This window comes from Podarcis muralis, chromosome 13 (genome assembly GCF_964188315.1).
Source record: "Podarcis muralis chromosome 13, rPodMur119.hap1.1, whole genome shotgun sequence".
Lineage (NCBI taxonomy): Eukaryota > Metazoa > Chordata > Lepidosauria > Squamata > Lacertidae > Podarcis > Podarcis muralis.
In genome coordinates this window covers 56805660-56832060 of record NC_135667.1, presented here as the reverse complement: position 1 = coordinate 56832060, position 26401 = coordinate 56805660, and the positions used below count along the sequence as shown (strand labels likewise).

General features: G+C 44.3%; 2 protein-coding genes across 7 annotated transcripts in view; one reads left to right on the top strand and one right to left on the bottom strand.

The window, feature by feature from the left end:
- Positions 1-8085, bottom strand: part of ZPBP (zona pellucida binding protein) — a 37021-nt gene extending 28936 nt beyond the window's left edge. The window contains exon 1 of one of the 6 annotated variants that reach the window (XM_028702490.2): positions 7770-8085. In XM_028702490.2, the coding sequence (XP_028558323.1) occupies positions 7770-7872 (103 nt within the window). In that variant the 5' untranslated portion in view covers positions 7873-8085. The remainder of the gene's footprint in view (positions 1-7769) is intronic. The other 5 variants (XM_028702486.2, XM_028702489.2, XM_028702484.2 and 2 more) reach the window with 5 other exon arrangements.
- A 4912-nt stretch (positions 8086-12997) lies between these two features.
- Positions 12998-26401, top strand: part of SPMIP7 (sperm microtubule inner protein 7) — a 29210-nt gene continuing 15806 nt past the window's right edge. The window contains exons 1-6 of the mRNA XM_028703750.2: positions 12998-14982; positions 18125-18222; positions 19124-19197; positions 22512-22650; positions 24046-24113; positions 26127-26168. Of these exons, the coding sequence (XP_028559583.2) occupies positions 14520-14982; positions 18125-18222; positions 19124-19197; positions 22512-22650; positions 24046-24113; positions 26127-26168 (884 nt within the window). The 5' untranslated portion in view covers positions 12998-14519. The remainder of the gene's footprint in view (positions 14983-18124; positions 18223-19123; positions 19198-22511; positions 22651-24045; positions 24114-26126; positions 26169-26401) is intronic.

Here is a 26401-nt window from a genome sequence, read left to right as displayed (position 1 = left end):
CAAGCCCTAGGCGCTGAGGCTTTTACCCACAGCGCCACCCGCGTTGTGCATTAGCTTCCTCCTAATTGTTTCTTTTGAAGTTGCTGCAGCTAGTGGCGCGGATCAGAGACAGCATCCAGGAGCGCCGAAGTCCACACAAGGGCTTTCTGCCTAGTGCCCCACGCCCTCAAATTCGGGGGTGGTATAGGGCACAGCAGGCAAGGGCAGTCCCACCCACCCACCTGGGGGGGGGGCGGGAGGCTGTTTACTCCCATCACAGCCTCTTAATTACCTCGTGTGGGTCGGAGAGATGTTATTGTCAGCCATCTTCCAATGCACCCCTAGTGGCCCTCCTCAGTAAATAAATTTCATATTGCAAAGTGCAAGGTGCTCTCAGCAAAACTACCAAAGCTCCTGATTTTACAAGCGTCAAACATGAAGAGATCTGATCTAGCTAAAGAAAAGGTTTGCAATTATGGATAAACTCTGAAATTAACAGGAAATCCCATATGGCCTTTGGCACAATAGGCTTGTGTGCTTAACTATGTGTTAACCCCAGACTAATCATTGGTTTGTCATGGTTTATCTACTAGTTAATATATTAATGTGAAAGCTACTTCTTTATTTCTTTTTTCTAAAACTCTGATGTGTTTATATTAAAATAGATCTTTGATACTGAATATTCAACACATTTAAGATTTCACAGCACTTACTGAATCACAATTCCGTATTATTGAGACAGCAAACTTTAATAAATGGATTAATAAATAAGACCCTTGTATTAATGTTTCTGGAACTGAAATTTTAAATCTAATTAATATAATTATTTGTATATTTCCTTGGGTGTTATTTACAGGAGAGAATTATAGCAGTGATATATTTAACAAGCAACTAGTTACATGGGAATAAGCCAACTGAGCTTAATAGGATTTATGAGTAGATGTGTTTATAGGGACTGCACCATAAAGGGCAGGGGGCTAAACAAGCAAAACATCAAAACACTTTTAGAACTCTATCATTTGATTAGTGATTTCTTCTAAGCCTAGGACCACAAAACTTCAACAAGTTCTTACATCTTGGAAGTTTTAATCTAATTACTACCAGAGGCAATGTGATCCCATCTGATAAAATTAACTTAAGGTAAAGGGACCCCTGACCATTAGGTCCAATCATGGCCGACTCTGGGGTTGCGGCACTCATCTCGCTTTATTGGCCGAGGGAGCCGGCATACAACTTCCGGGTCATGTGGCCAGCATAACTAAGTGAACCAGAGCAGTGCACAGAAATGCCATTTACCTTCCCGCCGGAGCGGTGCCTATTTATCTACTTGCGCTTTGACGTGCTTTCGAACTGCTAGGCTGGCAGGAGCTGGGACCGAGCAACGGGAGCTCACCCCGTCGCGGGGATTCGAACTGCCAACCTTCTGATCAGCAAGTCCTAGGCTCAGTGGTTTAACCCACAGCGCCACCCGCGTCCATAAAATTAACTTAATTTGTCCTTAAAACTTCTGGATCCATTGCATATAAAATTGAGTGTTTGTTAAACAACAAATAGGTAAAGGTAAAGGGACCATTAGGTCCAGTCGTAGCCGACTCTGGGGTTGCGGTGTTTGTTAAACAACAAATAGGTAAAGGTAAAGGGACCATTAGGTCCAGTCGTAGCCGACTCTGGGGTTGCGGTGCTCATCTCGCTTTATTGGCCGGGGGAGCCGGTGTACAGCTTCCGGGTCATGTGGCCAGCATGACTAAGCCGCTTCTGGAGAACCAGAGCAATGCACGGAAACGCCGTTTACCTTCCCGCCGGAGCGGTACCTATTTATCTACTTGCACTTATAATAACAAGTATAAACAACAAATAACATCATATGATTATATTATATTCTCATATAATAATATAATATAATATAATATAATATAATATAATATAATATAATATAATATAATATAATATAATATAATATAATATTAACAACAAATAACATCAGTCCAAATATGAAAAGTGGTTTTGGGGTTTTTATTTTGAGCAACATACCTGTGCTTTTCCAGCATCCTGAGCTTGATCTATTATTCAAGCTACTTTCATCTCATCTGTTCAATATTTCTAGGTTTTTAGTTTCAGATTTTCTGAACAGAAAAAACATGCAGTAGCTAGAGCCACAAGATGGAGCACTTTAACTGCTAATACAAAATACTAGTAGTATAAATAAAAAAACTGATTTATAGAGTATACATCAAACTTCTTTGAGCATGTTTTCAGTACGCATCGTCTATTTATTTATAAATGTACTGTTAAAAAAGCTCGGTAATGCACCAACATTATGCATATATGTTTATTTTTAAACGTTATGTTATTTTTTAAATTCTACAAAAAGCTTTTTTAAAAAATCATCAAATCAAAGTTCAGAAACAGTATAAAAGACTGAAAACCAAAACAAAACCAGTTCTTTAAAATTTAGAACATTTTCCTTGAGAAAAGAAATATAATTAGAAAGTTCTTATGACAATACTCAAGGAAAAATATATTAGAAAAGTGTTGTAATGTGTTTTTGAAACCACTTTGAATATACAGAGATTTTGAATAGATCTTACACTTTCTCTCTAGAAATACCAATATGCTTTTTATATTTATTCACGGTCCACAGTATACCACTTACTGACCTGGCTCACATGTAATGCTAAGATAAACCATGGTTTACAACTAGCGGCTTCTCTGGAGGAGATAAATGATGAGCCTGGGTTCAGATGACAGGTAAGGCAAACCATGACTTACCTGACAGCAATACAGCATGACTAGTGGAACACATTGGCTGCAATCTGTTCTCTGGGAACCTGTACGTCTGTGGGAAGTCATGGTTTGGCTTAGTTTATGTGTGAACTGAGCCACAGTACAGTACAGCACATGATATAAGGCAGTAATTGTCAGAGGGGTTTCAAACCTGATGCATGATTTTAAACTAAACTTAAAACAATCCAGGTGACTGTGTGTAAGAAAGTATTTCTTATAGGTTTTTGTTTATTTGAGTGTATATAGCAATATAAGGTAGAGGAAAACAAGGACTGACTGATTTGATTTGGGTAGTTTGGGAAGGGAAGCAGCTATAGCTCAATGTTTCCCAGTTACTTTGTAACATCTGCAAAAAGTTTCTGTAAGCTCAATTACTTAGAAGAAAAGTAGAGTTAATGTGACAGGGAATTGTTATACCTGACATAAAGATATATTGAATGTATATGTTGTTCATGAAGATGTCAGTTAGGATATTTATAAATTTACTTAAATTTGTGTACAACTCTTCAATTGAAGATCACAGATGGTTCATAAATTAAAAAACAAAATGAGAAATACACAATAAAACAAAAGCAAATCAATAACCCACTTCCCATGGTTGTTAAGATGTTATTCAGCCAAAGGCCTGGTTATAGAGAAACATTTTCACATGGCTTCTAGATATACTCGTATGTAATGAAGGCCTACCAGTCAAGCCTCCCATTTACAATTACATTATTTGATTATGCAGGGATTTCCAAACTATGGGGACAAACGGGCACATTTTACATTTTAAGTAAGTGTCATGACACTAGTCCCAACATTAGAAAGAGTGCAACAGCCCACTGCTAACAGAAGTCAGCTATGTCCTGCTGGTTCTGATTGTCAAGATCACTCCTTATTGATGTTTTCCACACACAATGATGCTGTTATCTTATAATAGGAAGGGAAAATATACCTAGTGGCCACACCATGCTTTCTTGTACATATGTGAACAGTACATACACAGACAATACACACACATACTTCTCTTTTTTGCTCTGCCCAAGAGAGAACAACATCCCCTTCAGAAAAGTCCATCAAAAGATTAAAGGAACTACCTGCCAAAAGCTCCACATGGCTAGTGGGCAACAATGCTGAGCAAGTAAGGCTATCCCTATATTGCCCCCCAGTGGAAAACAGGCCCTTTGTGGGGAAGAGGAAGTGCCTGCCAGAAGCTCCACATGGCTGGTGGGCAACAACAGCTGAGTGATGATAGATGTCCCCCAGTTGCCCTGAAAGGCTTCCGCCATGGCACCCGTAGGCACTGGTTTGGGACTTCCAGTTTAGGCCAATTGAGAGTCTCTTCGAAGTCTTTGGATGATATAAATGTAAAATTAAAAAATAAAATAAAAATACACCCACTATGTCCCTTGTCCGTCTATTCAGCAGGAAGAACCTTGTGGACATAGCTGAAACCCATTGCTGGCACATAAGGATGTTTGACTCAGGACCTGGTACAGTTTTATTTACTAGAATAAAGTTTTACCCCACGTAACATGTAGGACTTTCTGGGTTGTGAGCTCTATGAGTGCAGCAGCACAGGCATGACCAGTGTTTGTAGGCAGGAAAATTTGCCCTACATGTAGGGCAAGAGGAATTAACTGGCAGTCCTCCAGATGTTGTTGGGCTCCCAATACCCACTAGCCTCAGCCAGCATGACCAATGGGCAGGGCAAAGGGAGCTATACTATAGCCCAACAGCACCTGGAAGGCCACAGGTTAATCAGCCACTGACAGAAATACCATTTTTCCCCGTGTGTAAGATGATGCTTTTTGCTTTAAAAAATTAGGCAAAAATTGGGTGTCGTCTTATACACAAATAGTGAATGCAGAGGGAGGGATGTGCGATTAATGGCAGCATCAAGCAGGAGATTGGCAGCAGCAATTGGCGGCTGCGGCCAGGCCTGCTGGCAATTGGTTGTGGCAATTGGGCAGGCGATTGGCAGCTGTGGCGAAGTGGGCAGGCGATTGGCAGCTGCGGCAGGTGGGCTGTTGGTGGCGGCAAGCGGGCAATTGGTTGCTGCGGCGAGGTGTGCAATCGGGAGTGGCAAGCGATCAGCAGTGGCAGGCAGGCAGGTGAACAATTGGCAGAAGTGACCTCCCCCACCACCCCCAAAGCTAAACAACTTAATTTCGGGTTAAAAAAAATAAGGTTCATCTTATACACAGAAAAATACGGTATGTGGGGGGGGGGATGAGCTCTTAGGCAACTATTTACAAAAAGGCAGCAGTCTACTTGTCCTGATAACCATAAACCAGGCAAGGAAATCACAGAATTAATGAGTTGGGAGTCACCTACTAGTCCAACCCGCTATCAGTGCAGGATATGCAATCCAAGATTGCATTATTATTATTATTTTACTTGTCCATATGACTGGGTTGCCGAAGCCTGACAGAAGCCTGTTGAATCTCTGTTCAAATATTTTAAAACTTTCAGGAGAGGTAACCACCTCATGCAGCAGTTTCACTGTCAAGCAGCTCTTACCTTTAAGTTCCTTCTAATCTTTAGCCAAAATCTACTTCCCTGCAATTTCCACCTATTCTATTCTATTCCTATGCAAAAGCCTTTGACTGTGTCGACCACAGCAAACTATGGCAAGTTCTTAAAGAAATGGGAGTGCCTGATCACCTCCTGAGAAATCTCTATGTGGGACAAGAAGCTACAGTTAGAACTGGATATGGAACAACGGATTGGTTCAAAATTGGGAAAGGAGTACAAGGCTGTATATTGTCTCCCTGCTTTTTTAACTTATATGCAGAATTCATCATGTGAAAGGCTGATCTGGATGGATCCCAAACCGGAATTAAGATTGCCGGAAGAAATATCAACAACCTCAGATGACACAACCTTGTTGACAGAAAGTGAGGAATCAAAGAACCTTTTAATGAGGGTGAAAGAGGAGAGCGCAAAATATGGCCTGAAGCTCAACATCAAAAAAACGAAGGTCATGGCCACTGGTCCCATCACCTCCTGGCAAATAGAAGGGGAAGAAATGGAGGCAGTGAGAGATTTTACTTTCTTGGGCTCCATGATCACTGCAGATGGTGACAGCAGTCATGAAATTAAAAGATGCCTGCTTCTTGAGAGAAGGGAAATGACAAACATAGACAGCATCTTAAAAAGCAGAGACATCACCTTGCCAACAAAGGTCCATATAGTTAAAGCTATGTTTTCCCCAGTAGTGATGTATGGAAGTGAGAGCTGGACCATAAAGAAGGCTGATCGCTGAAGAATTGATGCTTTTGAATTATGGTGCTGGAGGAGACTCTTGAGAGTCCCATGGACTGCAAGAAGATCAAACCTCTCCATTCTGAAGGAAATCAGCCCTGAGTGCTCACTGGAAGGACAGATCTAGAAGCTGAGGCTCCAATACTTTGGCTACCTCATAAGAAGAGGAGACTCCCTGGGAAAGACCCTGTTGGGAAAGATGGAGGGCACACAAGGAGAAGGGGATGACAGAGGATGAGACGGTTGGACAGTGTTCTTGAAGCTGCCAGCATGAGTTTGACCAAACTGCGGGAGGCAGTGGAAGACAGGAGTGCCTGGCGTGCTCTGGTCCATGGGGTCACGAAGAGTCGGACACGACTAAACAATAACAACATTATATTCCTGTCCTTTGAAGCAACAGAAAACAAATATTTTCAATCTTCTGTTGTAATAGCCCTTGAGAGATTTGAGGACTGCTATCATGTTCCTGCTTACATTTCTCTTGTCGATGCTAAACATGTCAGCTGTTTCTCATAGGTCTTGGTTTCCAGCCCCCCACCCCCATCCTGATCACCCTTCTCTGGACAGCTCCAGTTGGGTAAATGTCCTTAAAATGTGGCATCCAAAACTAGACACAGTTCTCCAGAAGCAACCCGACTAGCATAAATGGAGTGCAACTATTATGATTTGGCCACAATCTGCCAATTAATGCAATATAAGTTTTTCAAGTTACAGGTAGGTAGCCGTGTTGGTCTGCCATAGTCGAAACAAAATAAAAAAATTGCTTCCAGTAGCACCTTAGAGACCAACTAAGTTTATTGTTGGTATGAGCTTCCGTGTGCATGCACACTTCTTCAGATACCAAGTTTTTCAAGTCATGCTTTAGCTTATGATTAGCTAAGACACACACTGTCTTCATTTACATAATGCTAAATCAAGGTGTGATATGTTTAAACACAAGCTCTAGCATTCCTCTATTTGTCCACCCAAGAGCAACACAACCATGAACTTGGCTTAGCCGGATATCCAAATCAGTGTTTGTGGTTTGTTTCTCTCCAAACCACAATGTAAAGCCAAGGTTTGTTTTTGGGTTTCTGAGACTTGTGGGTATAGGGTGGTATAAAAATTTAATAAATCACCTTCCTTTCTTGTTATTGCTCCAAATACAGTATAGTGCTTTCTTAGCATTTCTAACAAGAATCAGGTCTTGGTAGGCTTATTGTACCCATTCTTTGTTATCTGGCCCACCACTTTCAATTATATACTGCTCTGAGATTTTCAGATGAAGGGTGGTATATTAATTTAATTAATCAATAATATATTGCTCTTTTTTAAGCCTTGACTTCTTGAGAGATCCTCCTCTCTTTTTAAATAGTTTGCAGCCACACTTCCACCATTTCACTGTTCAGAATCCCCAAGTCCCCGTTTTCTCTCTCATGGCATCCTCCTTACTATCATGAACAACTGCGGGAGTATTTTTGGGAGGAAGTTGGGGAAATACATATGGGAGCAGTTACGTTTTGCACTAAACAAACGCGAGTAAATGCCTGCGCGCTCGCTTCCTATAGTTATAAATGCCAGAAACCTTAATTCAAAAAAAAAAAAAAGAAAAGGTTGGCAATCTCAGGATCGGGGCGCACGATGCGCACTTTGAGGGGAACCTGATACGCAAGGAGCGCGCGTCAATATAGGAGGGCTGGCTTTGCCTGCAGCCCCTCTGGGCCAGACGGAAGCGCCTCCCGAGCTCCATCCAGGGCCTCCCCGCCGCGCCCCCTCACCTGAGGCGAGGCCCTGCAGCACCGAGAGCGCCACCACCAGCAGCGGCGCGCAGAGGAAGGTGCGAGGCGGCGGCGCGAGCCTCCTCCGCCGCAGGCGCCGCATTTCCCCCGCCGGAAAAGGCGCCTCCTGCCGCTGCTCGCGCTCCTTCCCCAGCCAGGGCGGGAGCGCAGCGAGGTCGTTAACCGCCCGCCTTCGACTCCCCTCGTCACAATGGCCGCGGGAGGCGCCGCCCAAGGAGAAGAACCAGCGCCTCGCGCCTCGGGGTTCTCGCCGCCACTGCGCAGCCGCAGAGCATTGGCGGGCTTTTCGCCTCGCGCCCCGCCCTCTTTCTCGCCCTTCTTAGCGCCGTCGTTTTTCACGCGCCAAGACTTGAGCGCGCGCACGCGCTCGCCTTTGATTGGTCGGCTCCGGCGGGGGGGGGGGGGTTGGAGGAAGGGCTGCAGAGGCGCCTCAGAAGGTTCTCCTCTGGCCTCAGGCGGCTGCGCCCGAAGCAAAGGCCCTGCCGTCTTCCATGAAGGGCAGCATGTAAACTGAACGGAGGAGGAGGAGGAGGATATTGGGGGGTAGCGACCCTGGATCCAGCAAGTGTTAAAATATAAGCCAGGTTGCCTTGCAGCGTTGAGGTGATGGGCCATTAAGGGAAGAAAGGAAGGGGCTCTTGGCAGATACCCTCCCTCAACTGTTAGTTAAAAAGGACAAAAAGAAGAAGAAAGGGCAGAGGAGAGTGAACTAGAAGAGGGAAACTGCAGGCTGGGAAGCCGTAGAGCAGAAGTGAGGGAGCCACGACGGCTGTCTGCTGGAATCCCAGGCTGCAGCTATCGGGGAAGCAAGACTCTTTGGGGGTATTAATGCTGTCAGCCCCTCCATCATAGACTCAGTGGACACTTGGGTTGCGAATGTGATCCGTGCGGGAGGCACGTTCGTAACCCGCAGCGCCACGTCTGCACACGCGCAGGTTGCGATTCAGTGCTTCTGTGCACCCGCAAAGCGCGATTTAGCACTTCTGCTTGTGCACGAGCGCCAAAACCTGAAAGTAACCTGTTCCGGTACTTCTGGGTTTGGCGCGGTGAATAACCCAAAAACACGCAACCTGAAGCATCTGTAACCCGAGATATGGCTGTATATGCATAAATAAGACTTATGTCATAAAGACACCACCGTGTCTGCTGTACAAAAGGAAACACAAACTGGATGCGTGCCTGTAACCTCACACTGCTCAGAGATTTGGAGTGGCGTGCAACACGGGGGTTAGAAGTGGGGTCCATGTTTTCTGGAGGAGGGCCTGTGAGCAAAGTGTGCCCGAATCAAGATGGAGGGAGGAATAGCAACACTCCTTGAGCAGCTTGAGACAATAGAGCAACGGCCAAGCCAGTGGCTTGAGCAAATGACCCTGTGGCAGAACCAGCAGTTTGGTAGAGTGTAGCAGCTGCAGGCAGAGTGTGTAAGAAGCCTTCTTGGAAAGAAGGAATTCATTAGCTTTTAAACAATCATCCATGTAACCTTATTTTGCTAAGTGCCTGAGCTTAAAAGCCTGCCTGAAAGTTAAGTCCTCTGTCCTTCAAGACTTTCTCTTTCATCCAGATATGCCAGGGGCAACTGAGGGCTCACCCACACTTCCACTGGTCCTGTGTTCTCCACCACTTGTGCCGCTGCTTTCCCCCAGAAAACCCACTGTTTACTGTTGAAACACAGCAAACATCAATCAGTAAACAGTTTTTCCCAGGGAAAATGATGCAGTGAGCAGTAAACCTCTCAGACCAATGCCTAGAAAGCACAGGGCAAATGGAGGTGTGGGCAAGCAGGAGCAGGGGACTTTGGACCCTTTGGATGATGCTGAGCTATGTCAGCTGTCCGCCTCAGCCTGTGTGGCCAATGACCAGGGATGAATTGCAGTCCCACAGTGGGGTGGGTTTGTTGTTTAGTCGTGTCCGACTCTTCGTGACCCCATGGACCAGAGCACGCCAGGCACTTCTGTCTTCCACTGTCTCCCGCAGTTTGGTCAGACTCATGTTTGTAGCTTCGAGAACACTGTCCAACCATCTCATCCTCTGTCGTCCCCTTCTCCTTGTGCCCTCCATCTTTCCCAACATCAGGGTCTTTTCCAGGGAGCCTTCTCTTCTCATGAGGTGGCCAAAGTATTGGAGCCTCAGCTTCACGATCTGTCCTTCCAGTGAGCACTCAGGGCTGATTTCCTTAAGAATGGATAGGTTTGATCTTCTTGCAGTCCATGGCACTCTCAAAAGTCTCCTCCAGCACCAGAATTCAAAAGCATCAATTCTTCGGCGATCAGCCTTCTTTATGGTCCAGCTCTCACTTCCATACATCACTACTGGGAAAACCATGGCTTTAACTATATGGACCTTTGTTGGCAAGGTGATGTCTCTGCTTTTTAAGATGCTGTCTAGGTTTGCCATCGCCTTTCTCCCAAGGAGCAGGTGTCTTTTAATTCCGTGACTGCTGTCACCATCTGCAGTGATCATGGAGCCCACGAAAGTAAAATCTATCACTGCCTCCATTTCTTCCCCTTCTATTTGCCAGGAGGTGATGGGCCCAGTGGCCATGATCTTCGGTTTTTTGTTTTTTAAAAAAATAATTTTTATTAACCAACCAATCAAATCAAATCACATCACATAAATTCCGAATTACAAAGCCGAATTTTAAGTTTTTGTTGGGGGTACCCATATTTCAAGTTCCGAAGAGGATTCCAATCATCTTCTTGCTGCTGCATTAATGTCCACAAATCTGTCCAAATAATATTCACTATTCTATCCAGTCCTATCTTGCTGTTCCCACATCTCATCTTGTTATTTTCATATATTTTTCTTTTTTCTTTGTGATCTCTTCTGATAATCTCCTTAAGCAGGTAAACACAAATTGTAATCCTGTGTGAGTTTTTCCGTTCGTCCAATAACCATATCGAGATGGTTTCCATATATCATCAGTTCCATAAATAAAACCACTCTTTCCATCATTAATCTTCACAAATCTGTCGCCTTCTTTAGTCCTCTGATGAGGTTCGCCCGCAGTATGAAAACGGATGCATTCCTCCTCCCAGATATAAATCTTTTGACAGAACTTGCCAAAATGGCGACGCTGTTTTTTACTGCGTCATCCCAAAGCTCTTGTACTTTCCACAATCTCCTTAAAACATGCTTTTGGTTAAAAATTATCTTCACACAGTCTTAAATCATCCTGCTTAGGTCATTTAAGCGGCATTTCTGACTTGTGTGGGGGGGGATTATTGGTTAATCACATAGAAGAAAGAAAGGAAAGCCCCCGTCCCCCCCGTTGCTGACATACCAAGCCTTGGTGTGTCTTCTCATGATATATTCCTGTTTATCCGACCCGTCTTCTTTCTCAGAGATCCCTTCAATTAGCAGTCTTTACTCCCCATTCTTCCTTGAAATATGTGCATTTGCTTCATCCTAATTGTTTCTTTTGAAGTTGCTGCAGCTAGTGGTGCGAATCAGAGACAGCGTCCAGGAGAGCCAAAGTCCGCACAAGGGCTTTCTGCCTAGTGCCCCCACCCCCTTGATCTTCGTTTTTTTGATGTTGAGCTTCAGACCATATTTTGCGCTCTCCTCTTTCACCCTCATTAAAAGGTTCTTTAATTCCTCCTCACTTTCTGCCATCAAGGTTGTGTCATCTGCATATCTGAGGTTGTTGATATTTCTTCCGGCAATCTTAATTCCGGCTTGGGATTCATCCAGCCCAGCCTTTCGCATGATGAATTCTGCATATAAGTTAAATAAGCAGGGAGACAATATACAGCCTTGCCGTACTCCTTTCCCAATTTTGAACCAATCAGTTGTTCCATATCCAGTTCTAACTGTAGCTTCTTGTCCCACATAGAGATTTCTCAGGAGACAGATGAGGTGATCAGGCACTCCCATTTCTTTAAGAACTTGCCATAGTTTGCTGTGGTTGACACAGTCAAAGGCTTTTGCATAGTCAATGAAGCAAAAGTAGATGTCTTTCTGGAACTCTCTAGCTTTCTCCATAATCCAGCGCATGTTTGCAATTTGGTCTCTGGTTCCTCTGCCTCTTCTAAATCCAGCTTGCACTTCTGGGAGTTCTCGGTCCATATACTGCTTGAGCCTTCCTTGTAGAATTTTAAGCATAACCTTGCTAGCGTGTGAAATTAGTGCAATCGTGCGGTAGTTGGAGTTGGGGTGGGTAGGGGACAACAAAAGTTCCCCATACCCAGATACTGCTCTAATGAGGATAGTCGCTGCACTCACCACCTAACAGTTCTGCCATCCATAATCAGAAACGGAAGGAAATGGAATATTGGTTTAGATACTGAACAATGCCGTAAAAACAACTTACCAGTCAAATGTTAATCGCCAGGATGTTATAAACAGATGTACTAGTCATCTGCTGTCATATTATATTCTTTTTAAATTGTCTTGTCTATATGTTAATTAAATAAAATTTATTATCTTTTTTAAAAGAGAAGGTCCTGCTTGCAGGCTTCCATAGACATCTGGTTGGCCACTGAAAATAGGATGCTGAACTAGGTGGGCCTTTCGCCTGATCCATTAGATCTCTTCTTATATTATTAAAAAGAGTATACAGTGGTACCTCTGGTTACGTACTTAATTCATTCTGGAGGTCCGTTCTTAACCTGAAACTGTTCTTAACCTGAAGCACCACTTTAGCTAATGGGGCCTCCCGCTGCTGGAGCATGACTTCTGTTCTCATCCTGAAGCAAAGTTCTTAACCCGAGGTATTATTTCTGGGTTAGTGGAGTGTGTAACCTGAAGCATCTGTAACTTGAGGTACCACTGTACAATATATTTTTTTAAGCACACGGGTTTTTTTGAGGGGCGGTGCAAGTAATATTAATCTCCTTTTAGCTTTTTTATTAAATCTGTTATCAAACTTAGGTAAAGATGTATTTCACAGTAAATTTGGGAGCAGTATAAAGGAATTTGGTCAGCTTTTTTTTTTAATTAAAAAAAATTTCATTTTAAAAGATTGTGTAGGAAAGTGAAATTGGAGAGGAACAGGTGGATCCAGCAACAGAACACTATAGTACTGTGGAATGTTCTTGTTCACTCTTCTAATCAGGTCTGCCCTGTCCTCTACTGTACTATAATCCTTTACCCACCTTTTTCCATTTCATGCCCCAAGAGTCAGTCACAACATACTGTGGTCATAGGTCATGGAGTGCACTCAGTTATGCCTGGGCTCTTTTGTGGGGGTGGAAGGGGGTTCCTCCTTTAGAATATTGTCCTCTAAAGTTTCTTTGGACTTTTGCAAACCTTGACATTCCCTCCACATCCACTGGTACCTTCCTCTTGTATGAGGATATTGTTGTTTTGGCAATGTAAGCTCGCATCTACAAGATGGACCTGCAATAAAATGTTGTTGTGTAGAGTGCTTCTGTTCAGGAGACTCTCTTCTCCCTAGTTTTCTGTCTACCCCACACACATTCAGCAGTCCATGCACACTGAACCAAAGTCTCATTGGGCTATTTTGAAGGGGTTCTGTTAGGATTTTTTCTAAAGTTTTTATTTTGTACTTCTGCAAATCTTGGGCTTCCCAAGCACCCGTGTGTGTGTTACCATTTTTTTTTTACTACGTAAGGATAGGCACTTGAAAAAATGAGTCTATGAGTCTAGTATTAGCATACTAAATGTGGTGCTGGGTTAGAAAGAGGGGAAGCTTTGCAATTCATTTTTCATTTATCTTCACAGTAATCTTTTGAAAAGAGATAAACAAATATTCCCAAAGCACTAGAGGGCTCTAGTACACTTTCTTCGCTGACCTTATAAAAGGTGACCCCCAAACATTACCACTCAGGAAGATGAGGAAGGCCAAACTATAATATTGTTACAAAAGCCCCTCTTGTTACAAGCCTGCCCCTCTCTCTGCCAAGTGGTGGCAAGAGCCCATGGGGTCTGTGTCCCTTTGGAGAACAGAAGACACGGCGGAGACTGGCTTTAAGAAATATGGTTTATTCAGTCTGCATGGAGGGAGTCCAGATCTTCTGGCATAGTCATTTCAAGAGGTAGCAGCGCAGGCTGCCTGCAGCCAGCCTCCTCCAAAGATGAATCTGCTCCTCTTCCCCCTTCTTCTTCCCAGAAACCCCTTGTCCTCCATCAGAGCAGTTACCCCGGCAACCTCCCAAATCCCCAGTCTCTGTTCACACCTGGTGGAAGGAGTTCCCTTGTATTGTTCTTGTCCCTCAATTATTCCTTGATCACTGTAGCTCAGGAATTCCTTTGCAGCTTGCATTCTCCCATCATATCACAAACAACCCAAACCCTAGCATTTATTAATTTCTAGGGCTTACCCTAAATCTATAACGCTATATAAGGTGATTATTTTGAACTTTGATGTTTGACAATCTAAATCTTTAATACATTTTAAAGCATTGCAGTAGGGAAGAAAAAAGCATATAATTTGTGTGTGAAGCAGAGAAAACGATTGTTTCATTCATAGATCAGAAAGATCACTGCATTTTCTCCTGGATCCAGGTTCCTATGAAATGCATCACTACAACTTCCATTGTGTGCTCATGTTCTACTGTCACTAAGCAACAAAGAGACTCTTCTCATTTGACAGCTCTGTTCCCTTCCGGGTTTCTATCTCCTTTTACTTTGGTTTTAAAGTAGTGTTTTCTTCCATAAGTTGGAAAAGTTTTAGGTTGTGTCTGTGTGCTGTTAGTTTCCGTGTGAGTTCCTGGACAGGATTAGAAAACAATCAAGACTCTAATACCTGGAAACAATACAAAAATAATTATGGCTTCTGAAGCCACTGCAAGGCAGTTCAGCCACTTCAATTCTCACAAGATGCACCAGAAGCAGCATGAAGGTCTCTTAAAGAGAATGTATATGCCTTTTGTGAGAGGACCTGAAGACAGACACTTTTTTACCAGTTTCCACAACAAATGCAGTAATGCTTTTCTCAAATCCAATCCATTCATTCGACCTGAAGATAAATCCTACCTTTTAGCTCCACATCGGGATGATCTGCCAATAATTAACCCTTGTTCAGGATTTGTGAGCCCAGGAGGTGCAGCTGAAGCTAACCAAATCATGTATAGCAAAAACAAGGAACCCCTGGGGAATGGTAAAGATGTGCAGCCTCCACCGTCGGCCCAGCCTGCAAACAGAAGACTCTCGATACTGGAAGAGATAAAGCAGGACCAGCAGTGGAACTCAAGAGCAGTGCCAGATATTTCTCTCAGGTCCAAACTTGGAGGTACATGGTGCTATCTTTTACTGTTCTCATTGTATTCACTATATTGTCTGATGAAAGGACGCAAGGTGCAGCTTTGGTACATAAATGATGTCCCTTAAAGTGCCAAAATGCATGCTATGCAGAGTTTTATTTAACTTTCCCCCTAGTGAATGAAAAAGTTGCAGTGCTGACGGAGAACAGGTGAGGGGAATGGGTTGTTTAACCTTTTCCCTGCTGACCATGGTTCTACTTAAGTTCAGTTGGCAGGGCGTTTGCAGGGGCAAAATCTGTTTCCTCCCTGCAGTACTGGGCTTATCAAATGTAGAGGGCGGAGTTAACCCTCACTCAGACACGGTTCTGGGTGCACCCTTTTGGTTTCTTCCATGCAGTATGAGTAAATGCTGTCATGCACTTCAAAGGGGAAAAGTGAAGTACTGCATTTGAGGACACTGTTCTATGGAGAGCAAATGCACACATCCCTCTCCTGATCCTGAATAACCTATCCTCCACTGACAGAGACAACAAGTTGTCGCTGCAATAAAGGTACCCCTGCCCGTACGGGCCAGTCTTGACAGACTCTAGGGTTGTGCGCCCATCTCACTCTAGAGGCCGGGAGCCAGCGCTGTCCGCAGACACTCCCGGGTCACGTGGCCAGCGTGACGAAGCTACTCTGGCGAGCCAGAGCCACACACGGAAACGCCGTTTACCTTCCCGCTAGTAAGCGGTCCCTATTTATCTACCCGCCACAGGGATTCGAACCGCTGACCATGCGATTGGCAAGTCCTAGGCGCTGAGGTTTTACCCTCAGCGCCACCCGCATACAGGCACATTTCCCCCTCCCCCCTCCTGCTTCTGTTGCTGCAATTTTTATTTCCTGATTTGTTTTTATATTGTTTGATATTTTGTGGTTGTAAGCTACCTTGACTTATTTTATAAAGAAAGTAGGTAGAAATCTAAGTTTTTAAAACAAATAAATTTAAATATTGATAGGTGGTTTGTTAGCTATAACATAAGAATATACAGTGGTGCCTCGCAAGACGAAATTAATTCGTTCCGCAAGTTTTGTCATCTTGCGATTTTTTCGTCTTGCGAAGCACGGTTTTCCATAGGAATGCATTGAAAATCAATCAATGCGTTCCTATGGAAACCACCTTCAGACCAGGTCCAGGGACAGTCTGTCCCCCGACCTCTTCTGAAGGCTGGGGGGGGGGCTTTTCTTCCCACCCCCAGCATTTTAAAAAACCCCGGGACAACGGGGGACTTCTCCGCTGTCCGGGGCGATTTTAAAATGCTGGCGGGCGGCAGCGAAGCCTTCCGATGCCTGGCGGGGGGGCGGATAGACCTCCTCCCGCCGCCTGGCTTCGGAGCATCCTTCTGAAGCCTGGCGGAGGGGCGGAGAGACCTCCTCCCCCCGCCAGGCTTCGGAGCAGCCTTCCGAAGCCTGGTGGCGGGAGGAGGTCTCTCCGCCCCGCTGCCAGCCTTCGGAGGAGGTCCGAGGACAGCGCTTCCCCGCTGTCCCGGAGATTTCCCTATGGGCTTTCGTCTTGCGAAGCAAGCCCATAGGGAAATTCGTTTTGCGAAGCGCCTCCGCGACAGAAAACCCTTTCGTCTAGCGGGTTTTCCGTCTTGCGAGGCGTTCGTCTTGCGGGGCACCACTGTATAAGATGAGATATAGCTTGCCTGTCCAAACAACTCAGCTCATGTAACTGTTTGCTAAAGTTTACGTTGTGGTGTTCCAAAGGCTCACTAATCTAAAGCAGAAAAGAGCTGGTGGTTCATTTTTAACCTAAGAGGCTAAATTTAATTTCAAGTCCCACCTCTGCCATGGATTCACTATGTGGCCTTGGGTAAATCACCGCACCCCGGCCTCAAGTCACATCCACACCACACATTGAAAGGACTCTGTCATTGCTTCCCCCAAAGGATCATGGGAACTAGTTTAAGGTCCTAACAAGGCTTAGCACTTGTTACAAACTACAGTTCCCAGGATTCTTTGTGGGAAGCTGAAGGGAGGGTATAAGAGTTCTTTAAATGTGTGGTGTGGATGTAACCTATATCTGTGGGAGGGAAATAAAAAGGAACAATATGTACTTCATGGGAGCGTTTGAAGAACAAACACAGTAAAAACTGTAAAATATCAAATGTAAAATGTTATATAAATTATATTAAAAGGGGGAGCAGCAGTAAAGAAAATGGCACCCTATTGGGCCTGGTAAACATATAAGCAATTGGCTCTCTGGGTCACAACCTCCAGCCTCCTGTCTGCTTCCTGACAGCAGCTCACTGTCTCTTTTGTCTCTAGATCCAGGGACGAAACTAGGCTTTATTTTAACCGGGAAAAAGACCCAGTTTGGCTCACCCACCCACTCGCATTTGTGTACACACCCACCCACCCAGGCTGGGAGCCTCAATGGTGCTGCTCTGGAGGCTTCACCCAGGGCAAAAAACCCAGCTTACCCCCCCCCCCCCCCAGTTAAGGCACTGTCTAGCTCTCTAGATGCCAAACAAACTTCCTTCTTAACCCCTTTTTTCTTCAAGCCTGCACCCACTGCCCCATTTCCTTGGATCTTTATTCCTTGATGGCTCTTCCTGAACTCTGCCCACCATATCTTCCCTTGTGCGTCTCCGCAGCTCACGCACATTATTAAGTGCTCATTTTGTCAAGCCCTTTGTTTCTCCTCCATCTGCCCTTCCTTCAGGTTCTGGCTTCTCAGTACCTGCTCTGCCCCTTCCTTCAATTGCTCTGCCTCCTTGTTACCTGTCTCTTAGGTTCCCCGGCATCTTGGGACCACTTTCTCACTGTGTCTGCTAGCCATTGATTTCACTCTCTCTTTTTGACCTATAGTGCTCCTTCAGGGTTTTCTGTGGTATTTTCTCAGCCAAACTCAAAATTCACTTCGACTTATTGAAGTGGACTGCGGCAACCATTCAGTTGTTGATATCATCCCTCATTAGAAAGTATGTTTGCAAGCATTTCATGGTATAACATTAGTTTGGCAAATTATTGCCATAGACTTCATTGTTTCCACCACAGTAACCACCATAAGTCATCATAAAATCATTTAAGTTAGTTAACATAGCAATATAAGAGTTATTTAACTTAGTTGTAATCTTTAATACTGTAGTAGGCTGCATAACACAAGAAATTCAACATTTTTTTCAGGATGGACAAGTCCAGTAAAAGTTATACCTGCTCCACCTAAAGTCAAAGAAAATTTTTCACCTCATACATTTGCATTTCATGTGGACCCAGACATTAAGGTATTTTTGTTTCCTGCTATTGATTTTGTTGTTGGTATAAACCTGGAGCATATTTTCAAATTAATACTAGTCCAACAGGCATCTTAAATCTAGGGGGCCGAGGTGTCTTCAGCCCCCTCTCTATTTGTTAGAAAGGGGCTGGGCCTCCTCCGTGTTGAGAGGGTGTGTTGCAGCTTCAGCAGCTGGCTCCTCCAGAGTGCTCAGCCTCCTCCAGACAATGTGCGGTTATCTGTGTGGGGCGTCATTCACATGTGGCACGCGATGGGCCCCCTCAATCATAGGGGCAACCTGGCACCTCTGCAATGCAGGAATCTTTAGCCCAGCGTGGGGCTCAAACCCATGCTCCTGATATTAAGAGTCTCATGCTCTATTGAATAAGCCACTCTGAACATTTTAGGCTGCTCTGAAGGTGCAGGAGTAGGAAAAGGGGTAGCAATCTTACAGGGACGCGGACTTATAAAAAATATTGGGGGGGCCCGGGAAAGCTCATGAATAATAAATAAGCTCATGAATATGCAAATAAAGTGGCGCCGCCTCCTCGTGAGCGAATAGGGGAGAGCGTGCTGCGCCTATTAATCAGCTCCAAAGGAAATTGGGTGGAGCTTTTGCTCGGGAGGGAGGGCAGGAGGCATGCAGCCCGCCCCTCCCTGTGCATTTTGGGCTGGGGGAGGGGCGGCGATGGCGCTCTGCTGGAGGGGCGCCGGAGATTATTGGGGGGGCGGAGCCCCCCCAAACGAATTTTTGAGGGGGCTCGGGCCCCCTCAAGCCCCATGGAGTCGGCGCCTATGCAATCTTATGCTTGTGTGCTTGAGACATTACACAGCTTGGAAAACTATTCAATTAAAGGACTAATCCCTGCAATATCTTTTATGATTTCTCTTCATAATGGTTTCTTACGAAGTCAAGTGATCCTTCCTCTGAAGCCTTCAGAGATGAGAAAGCGCGGAAGTATATGTATACCTCAGTGGCTCAAAGGTGAGCTTCTGTTTCTGGTAAGGAAGGATTCTTTAAACAGTTGGTGTTCACCTCAATGGCATATGACTGTCTGCTTCATGCAAGATGTGGTTTTTCTCTTGTTACAAATGCTTACAAATATCAGTGCACATTGTTACCTGCAAAAAAGGGCCCTGGAATACAGGATGGTACGTAGGAGCTTTCGGTTGAACCCCTCCTTTAGGTCTCACTTTGTTTCCGTGATTGTAAGTTGTTTTAAACTGTTTTTAATATTACATTTCAATGATATAACCTGCCCTGGAACATTAGAGTCAAGTGAGGGTAAATAATAATAATACAAGTTGACATACTTCTTTTCCAAAGATTAGCCATCAGGGAGGGGAGAGCTTGGAAGTGGGAGCTGAAGAAGCATTTCCCTGAATTTCCCAGCTGTAGCATTTCAGATTACAAGTGGGGATACATATGACTCAATGTTCTTCCATGTATTTTTTTAAAATAAAAAACCCTTCACACAGGGTAAGCACATGGGACTGCATCCTGTTTCCCTTCCTTTCCCCCCACTGTTGTGCCCCACTTTCCTCCCCCCTTATTACTTTTCATGCCACCACTGCCACATTGCCAACAACAGCACTCGTAGTTTCTCCAGTGCCTCAGTAACGCAGGGCGGGATCTTTCCTCGGAGCCAACCATTCTGGATGGGGCGGGCAAAGGAAGGCTGTTTGGACTTAGAGGGGTGGAATAAAATAGCCCTTTCTGCTGCAGTAAACTCTGCCAGCACCCGCACCCTTCCTCAAAGCAACGTAGGAAGAAGAAGAGAACGGGGCAGCAGAAACCATCCCTTCCACAGGTAGGGGGGTGAACAGGTGACTGTGCCCGCAGCAGGGAGAGATGGGGGGCCGGGGGGCATGCCAGTTCACCCTTCCCCTTTGCCCACTGCTTGAGGCAGTTGTCTCATTCCACCTCATGGCTGGGCTGACCCTGCCTGCACATAAGAAGTTGGAGGTCAGGGACAATAATTTTTGCCGAAATTTCTTCATGACATGCTAGTTTCCTATGTGGAAGGATTTGGGTTTTGCTTTTGAGTGCCGAGACCTGCGGTCTGGAGTGATGCAAGCCAGACACAGGTTTACCACCTCAGTGAATATTAGGCCTAAAACAACGACCTGTTGGGATGTTTTAGAGCCATTCAGGTACACATGGCCATGTCATTGATCTGAAGGTATAAGATGATGGTTATCATTTATTAAATTTGTTAGACATAACATTCAAATGTCAGAATGAGAAAAACTTTGGAAAAATGATTTGAAATTTACAGCTTGTACACTAATTAAATAAAATTATATGAAAATGATGTACAGGTGGTATCTAGCTAAAGGTAAAGGTACCCCTGCCCGTACGGGCCAGTCTTGACAGACTCTAGGGTTGTGCGCTCATCTCACTTTAGAGGCCGGGAGCCAGCGCGGTCCGCAGACACTTCCGGGTCACGTGGCCAGCGTGACAAAGCTGCATCTGGCGAGCCAGAGCCGCACACGGAAATGCCGTTTACCTTCCCGCTAGTAAGCGGTCCCTATTTATCTACTTGCACCCGGGGGTGCTTTCGAACTGCTAGGTTGGCAGGCGCTGGGACCGAGCAACGGGAGCGCACCCCGCCGTGGGGATTCGAACCGCCGACCATGCGATCGGCAATTCCTAGGCGCTGAGGTTTTACCCACAGCGCCACCCGCGTCCCAGACAGGTGGTATCTAACACCAGTTAAATTAGCAAAAATGTATAAATCAAGAGAATACAAATGTTGGAAATGTAAAGAGCTAGAAGGTATGTTTTATCATATGTGGTGGCAATGTAAAGTTATTAAAAAAATGGGAAATGATGTATAATGAACTGGAAAAAAATGTTTAAAATAACCTTTCTTAAAAAGCCTGAAGCCTTTTTATTAGGAATTACAGTACAGGAAATCTTTTTATGTATGTGACTACAGCGGCATGAATATTGATAGCCCAATCTTGGAAAGAGGAAAAGATCCCCACAAAAAAAGACTGGCAAATTAAGTTAATGGAATATGCAGAAATGGCTAAATTAACAGAGAAACTTAGAAATCAAGACAATAACATTTTGAAATGAATGGGAAATCTTTATTGCATATATATCAGAGCATTGTATACAAGTTGATATTGTATACAAGAGGGAAGTCAAGGGATTTGAGAAATCCCACATCTGGATGTTTTATTGAATGTATAAACAGCATTGTGAATTTTTAAAATGTTTGTTTTAATGTGATGTTTATTATAATGAAAATCACTAAAAATATTATTAAAAAATTGTTAGTTGCTTTATCTTGTGCAAGGTGACCCAAAGCCCCCTACAACCAAGTTGTAACACATCATTCTGTGTGTTAACATTAAGGCAAATAGACACTTAAACACCCATGTAAATGAAAGTTGTGTTCAATGAAAACACAACTCTGTATGCACCGGAAGTATAATATGCACTGAATGTCCCAATGCAATAGGTATTATGACTCAAAATAATATCCACACAAGGTATGTACAGTAACAAAGAACTTGAAAATATACATATGCAGGCATGCAAATTGCTATGCAATATCACTGAGTTCAATAGTTCAACTCTGGCGTAAATCTAGATAAGACTGTGTACACGAGGGACTCCAGTTGACGAAACACCCTGGGTATGGTCTTCGTTTCATATGCCTTCTTCAGTTCAGTTTAGATATATTGATATATTGGGATATATTGATAAACATTAAGTCTGTGCCCATTATTGGGTCAGCTTTTGATGCCTGGGCACTCAGCTCCTAGTGTTCAATCAGCAAAGATGCATTTACACCCTCCAAGCTGCAGCCCATCCTAAATTATACTTTGGCTGTGAAGAGGCAGCGGAGGAGTCGCTGAGCATTTCATCTATGTGTGGCTTAGCTTGTTCTGTGATGGAATGGGAACCTTTGTTATGAAATAAAGTTAATAGTTTTGAATATTAGATGTAAAAAGCCAAGAACTCACATGCTTCTGTCCTGGCTCTCTCCATGTATAATTTTATCATAATTATGGAGTATGCATATTATATTCTGTGCTTCATAATACAGCCAGATTTCTTTTTCATGAAATAAGCTCTTCCATCTTAGACACTTTCTGTGAACGTATAACATAACCAAACCCCCTCTGTGTCCCCCCCCTTATATGCATAGTCAATGGCTCTTATGGAACCAGCATTACAAAATCCGTCCACCTTTGGGGGGGGGGGTGGAAATCTGTGTTATTTATTTCACTGTCTAGCCATAACCACTGCTGTAAAACCTCTTTCCCATCTTTTTAATGAAGAGCAAATGAAGACATTCCCTGGGATAGAATGTTGCCCCCCAAAGTCAAGCCTCCAGATACGACATTAGAGCCAAGGGCTGATAGAGTCTCGCAGCGTTTTTCAATGAAGCAGTATGAACCAGAAGCAGAAACAAGCCAAGTCAGTGAACTTCATTTTAGCTTGTTTATGGGTTGTTGTTGTTGTTTGTTGTTTAAATCATAGTCCTAGATCAGTGGTAGAACACACACTTTTCATACAGGTGCCCCCCATGTTTAATCCCCTGGCTCTCCAGTTAAAAGGATCTCAAGTAGCAGAGCTGGGCAAGCACTCTACTGGAGACCCCCCAGAGCTGCTGCTAGCCAGGAATGAACAGTATGAGGCTAGATGGACGCTCTGACTAAGTATCAGGTAAGTTCACGTGTAATGTAGGAGAGCCATAGTTCCAACCATAGTTGCTGAACTGCTCTGCATTTCCCTCCTGCTTGATTGTGGGTTGCTGGCTCTGTTTAAATGCTGTCTCTTTTCATTATGTTTTTTGTAAGTATTTAGCTAAGTTGCCTTGGGGCTCATTTTTAGTGCTGAAAAGTGAGGAATGAGTTAACCAGGCAAGAAATTGGGGACTGGGACAGGATTTTTCCATGTGGAATTTTTAGTTTACTCTTTTATTTTTAACAAATTTAACAGAGAACTAAGAAAGGAAGGGAAAAGGGAAAGTGTGTGTGTGTGTGTGTGTGTGTGTGAGAGAGAGAGAGAGAGAGAGAGAGAGAGAGAGAGAGAGAGAGAGAGAAAGAGAGAAAGAAGGGGAAGTGTGTGAGAGAAAACCCATAAGTTCACATTATACATACAATAACCATCCCATCCATCTACATTAATTAAAAAACATAAATCCATATGTGCTGCCCAGACAGGTATCCACATGAAGTTGACGTTTGTCTGCTCTTAATAGCTGCTCCGTGGGGGAAGCCTTCATGTAGGACTTGGATGAGAGGAGCTATAGTCATTTAAGTAGCCTTTATGTCACAATTAAAGGCACCCTGTCCCATGGCAGATCAAACTACCTCAGTGCCAAAACAAGTTTTGTTCCATTCTTCTCATCCATATTATTCCCACCATGCTCACTGGCTACAGCAAAGACCTGCTATGGCATGGGTGAAGTGAAGGTAGGTGTCATAACCTCACCACTCTCCAGAAGCCATCTTGGTATATAAGCAAATATCTAAATGAACAAATAATAATCATGAGAACTCGTGCCTCTGTTGTCTTTATGTGACACTGAGCGAGCTTCTTGTGATACTTTCTACTCTTCCTGTGCAGAAATGTGTGCTGAAATTGTGACCCAGGCATGTCCCAACATCCGCATCCCATGTACATAAACTTCCAGTTCTTCTTGTCTGCCTGAGAGAGAATAACCAGCTACAATGTGCCAGACACTTTTCAGTACAGTACTGAAAATTCCTGTGGAGAATGTGATTAGTCTTATTGTTACTGTGATTATTAGCAGTAACGGTGTTATTCGCACAGGTGGTGATCCCAAAAACATTCTTATTGTTCCAGGTTGTTGGAAGCCTCTGGGACAGATTTCAAAGAAGAGCCTTCATATCACCGGACAAGCCAATTAATTTGTGAGCTTCATTGATTTCTATAGTTTGAAAATGTTTGTAGATTTTTAAAAATTATCTGTACTTTCTTTTATGGTTTCACATCATGGGAATTTTAAAGTGACACGAAGCAAGATTTTTGCTGTACAGTTGTTTTGGTGGCCCTGAATTTGGGCTGGGAGAGAGAGAGAGAGAGTGCAGTTGAGCTAGACAGATCTTTGCTATGACCAGAAGTGCATTTCTGTGTTTGTAAGGTGGAGCAGGGTGGTGGCAGGGAGCTCTGTCAGGGGCTGGGTCACTCTCTATTAGCCCCTGACAGAGAGTGGCCAGCTGAGGTGGGAATAATTTATACTGCAACATTTGCTGCCAGCGACCTTGAAGGCCAAACTATTTTAGGGTTTGTGTTTGGGGTTTTTTTAAAGGGGAATGCCGAGTACAAGGGCCTGAAATGCTGGTTGCAGCAGAGGTACTTTCCACTCTGCCTGATTTTGCTATCCCCGTTACCCTTCCTCGCAAGAATCCATCTGCTCCCCAGCACCACCTGGGAAAGGAGAAAATTCTCTCCCAGTACTGCTTCTGCAAAAGGACAGTTCAGATAATACTTGCACATTTGAAGAATGCACGCACACACAGGATTGTGTGGACTAACTCCACCCCAGCTGTCAACTTGCCTAGTACAGGAGGTTGGTGAATCTTGCCCATTTCTGCCTCTCTCTGTTTCTCTTTTTTCCTAATCTTAAATTCAGTTCTCTACATTTCTGTAACAGTTGGTTTTTAGTTTCGGAAGGTGCAAATCAGGTTGATTCCCTTTATGCGCAAGCTGAATTAAATCCTCTGTCCCTACTCTAGGCAGCTTAAGTTCTCCCCGGGCGGCATGAGTTCCTTAAACGCCAGCCACAGCTATGACTCTTCTCATTGACTAAGAAGAATGGTATTTCTTCTCAGAGTTCTGTGATGAGGAGGAGGGACAGACTGACAAACAAACAAACAAACAAACAAACAAACAAACAAACAAACAAACAAACACATGGGAGTCAAATAGGTGTAACCATGTTTCTTTAGCACATAAACTTAAGAGCGATTAGCAATCGCAATGCCCACCCTAACCAATCCCAAACCCTGCAGGCAGGGGCAGCCTGTCCTGTTTCACCATCTGAGGCGAAATGGCAAATTGTTGCCTCCTTCACTGCCCCCGAAGCTTCACCTACCAGGCTTCTGGCAAGATCTCACAAGAGTTCTGTAATTCATTGCAAGATTTCACCCCCAGCCACTGCCACTGCTTCTCCCAAAGTGTGCAATTCTGCCGCCTGAGGAGCTGCCTCAGTCTGCCTCATGGGTGAGCTGGCCCTGCCCACATGGAACTTGGCAACAGCAAGTTTGTTGAGCAGATGAATAGTGGCAGTTGGCTGCTGCTATAGTCATGTGACAGTCTGTGTCCCTGGTCCTTCTGTCCCAGGTCTTTCAGGCCACCAGAGTTTGCTTTCCTCCTTGTTCTCTCCTTTCTTCCTCAGATCTCTATCTCCAGTTTCTTCAGTCTGCTTCTCTCCTTTACCAACTGCCCTTCCTTAACTGACTCTCCCTCTTTCCTCATTACCTCATTGCCTGACCCTTTGCAGAGCTGCATTCTAAGGAGCAAGCATCACAATGGAAGCTCTTCAAGGAGTAAAAAGACTTGCTGTGTGTGTGTGTGTGTGTGTGTGTGTGTGTGCGCGCGCGCGCACGCGCATGCACACTTTAAATGAAGTCTGGTGATCCAGGGCAAGCTGGTGGTGCAAAAGGAACCAGGTGGCAAGGCTAGAATCTGCAAGGCCTAGCCAGTCAGGCAATGGTAACATCCTAAGTGTTGGAAACCCAGAATTAAAGTTTTTACTACCTACCAAGGCTGAACTAGGACCCTGCGTCCACTATGTGCTCTTAAAAATACACACGCCATTGTAAATTGTCGGAAAGTTGTCACATCTGATAACATACCAAATATTGATTGTACATTAGTAGGAAGTAAGTTAACCAATTTAATGTGCCTTTCATCTTTAACAGTGTTAGTCCTTGCTCTCGAACTCAACATCTCCCTTTATACACGTAAGTAAAAGTTGTTATGTGAATATATATCTTTTCTCTTAAGCAGGGAATTTGTTCATTCAAAAAGAGACAAAAAGAGACGCAGTCTGTTTGCATAAGTGCCCCTTGGTCCTATGGATGCCGTTGACTCCTGTCTTCTGATTTACAATGGCATCCAGAGGACCAAGGAGCACTTAAGCCTGAGCCACTGAGCCAAGAGCAGTAGGCAACGGATCACAGAAAGAGATTCCAAA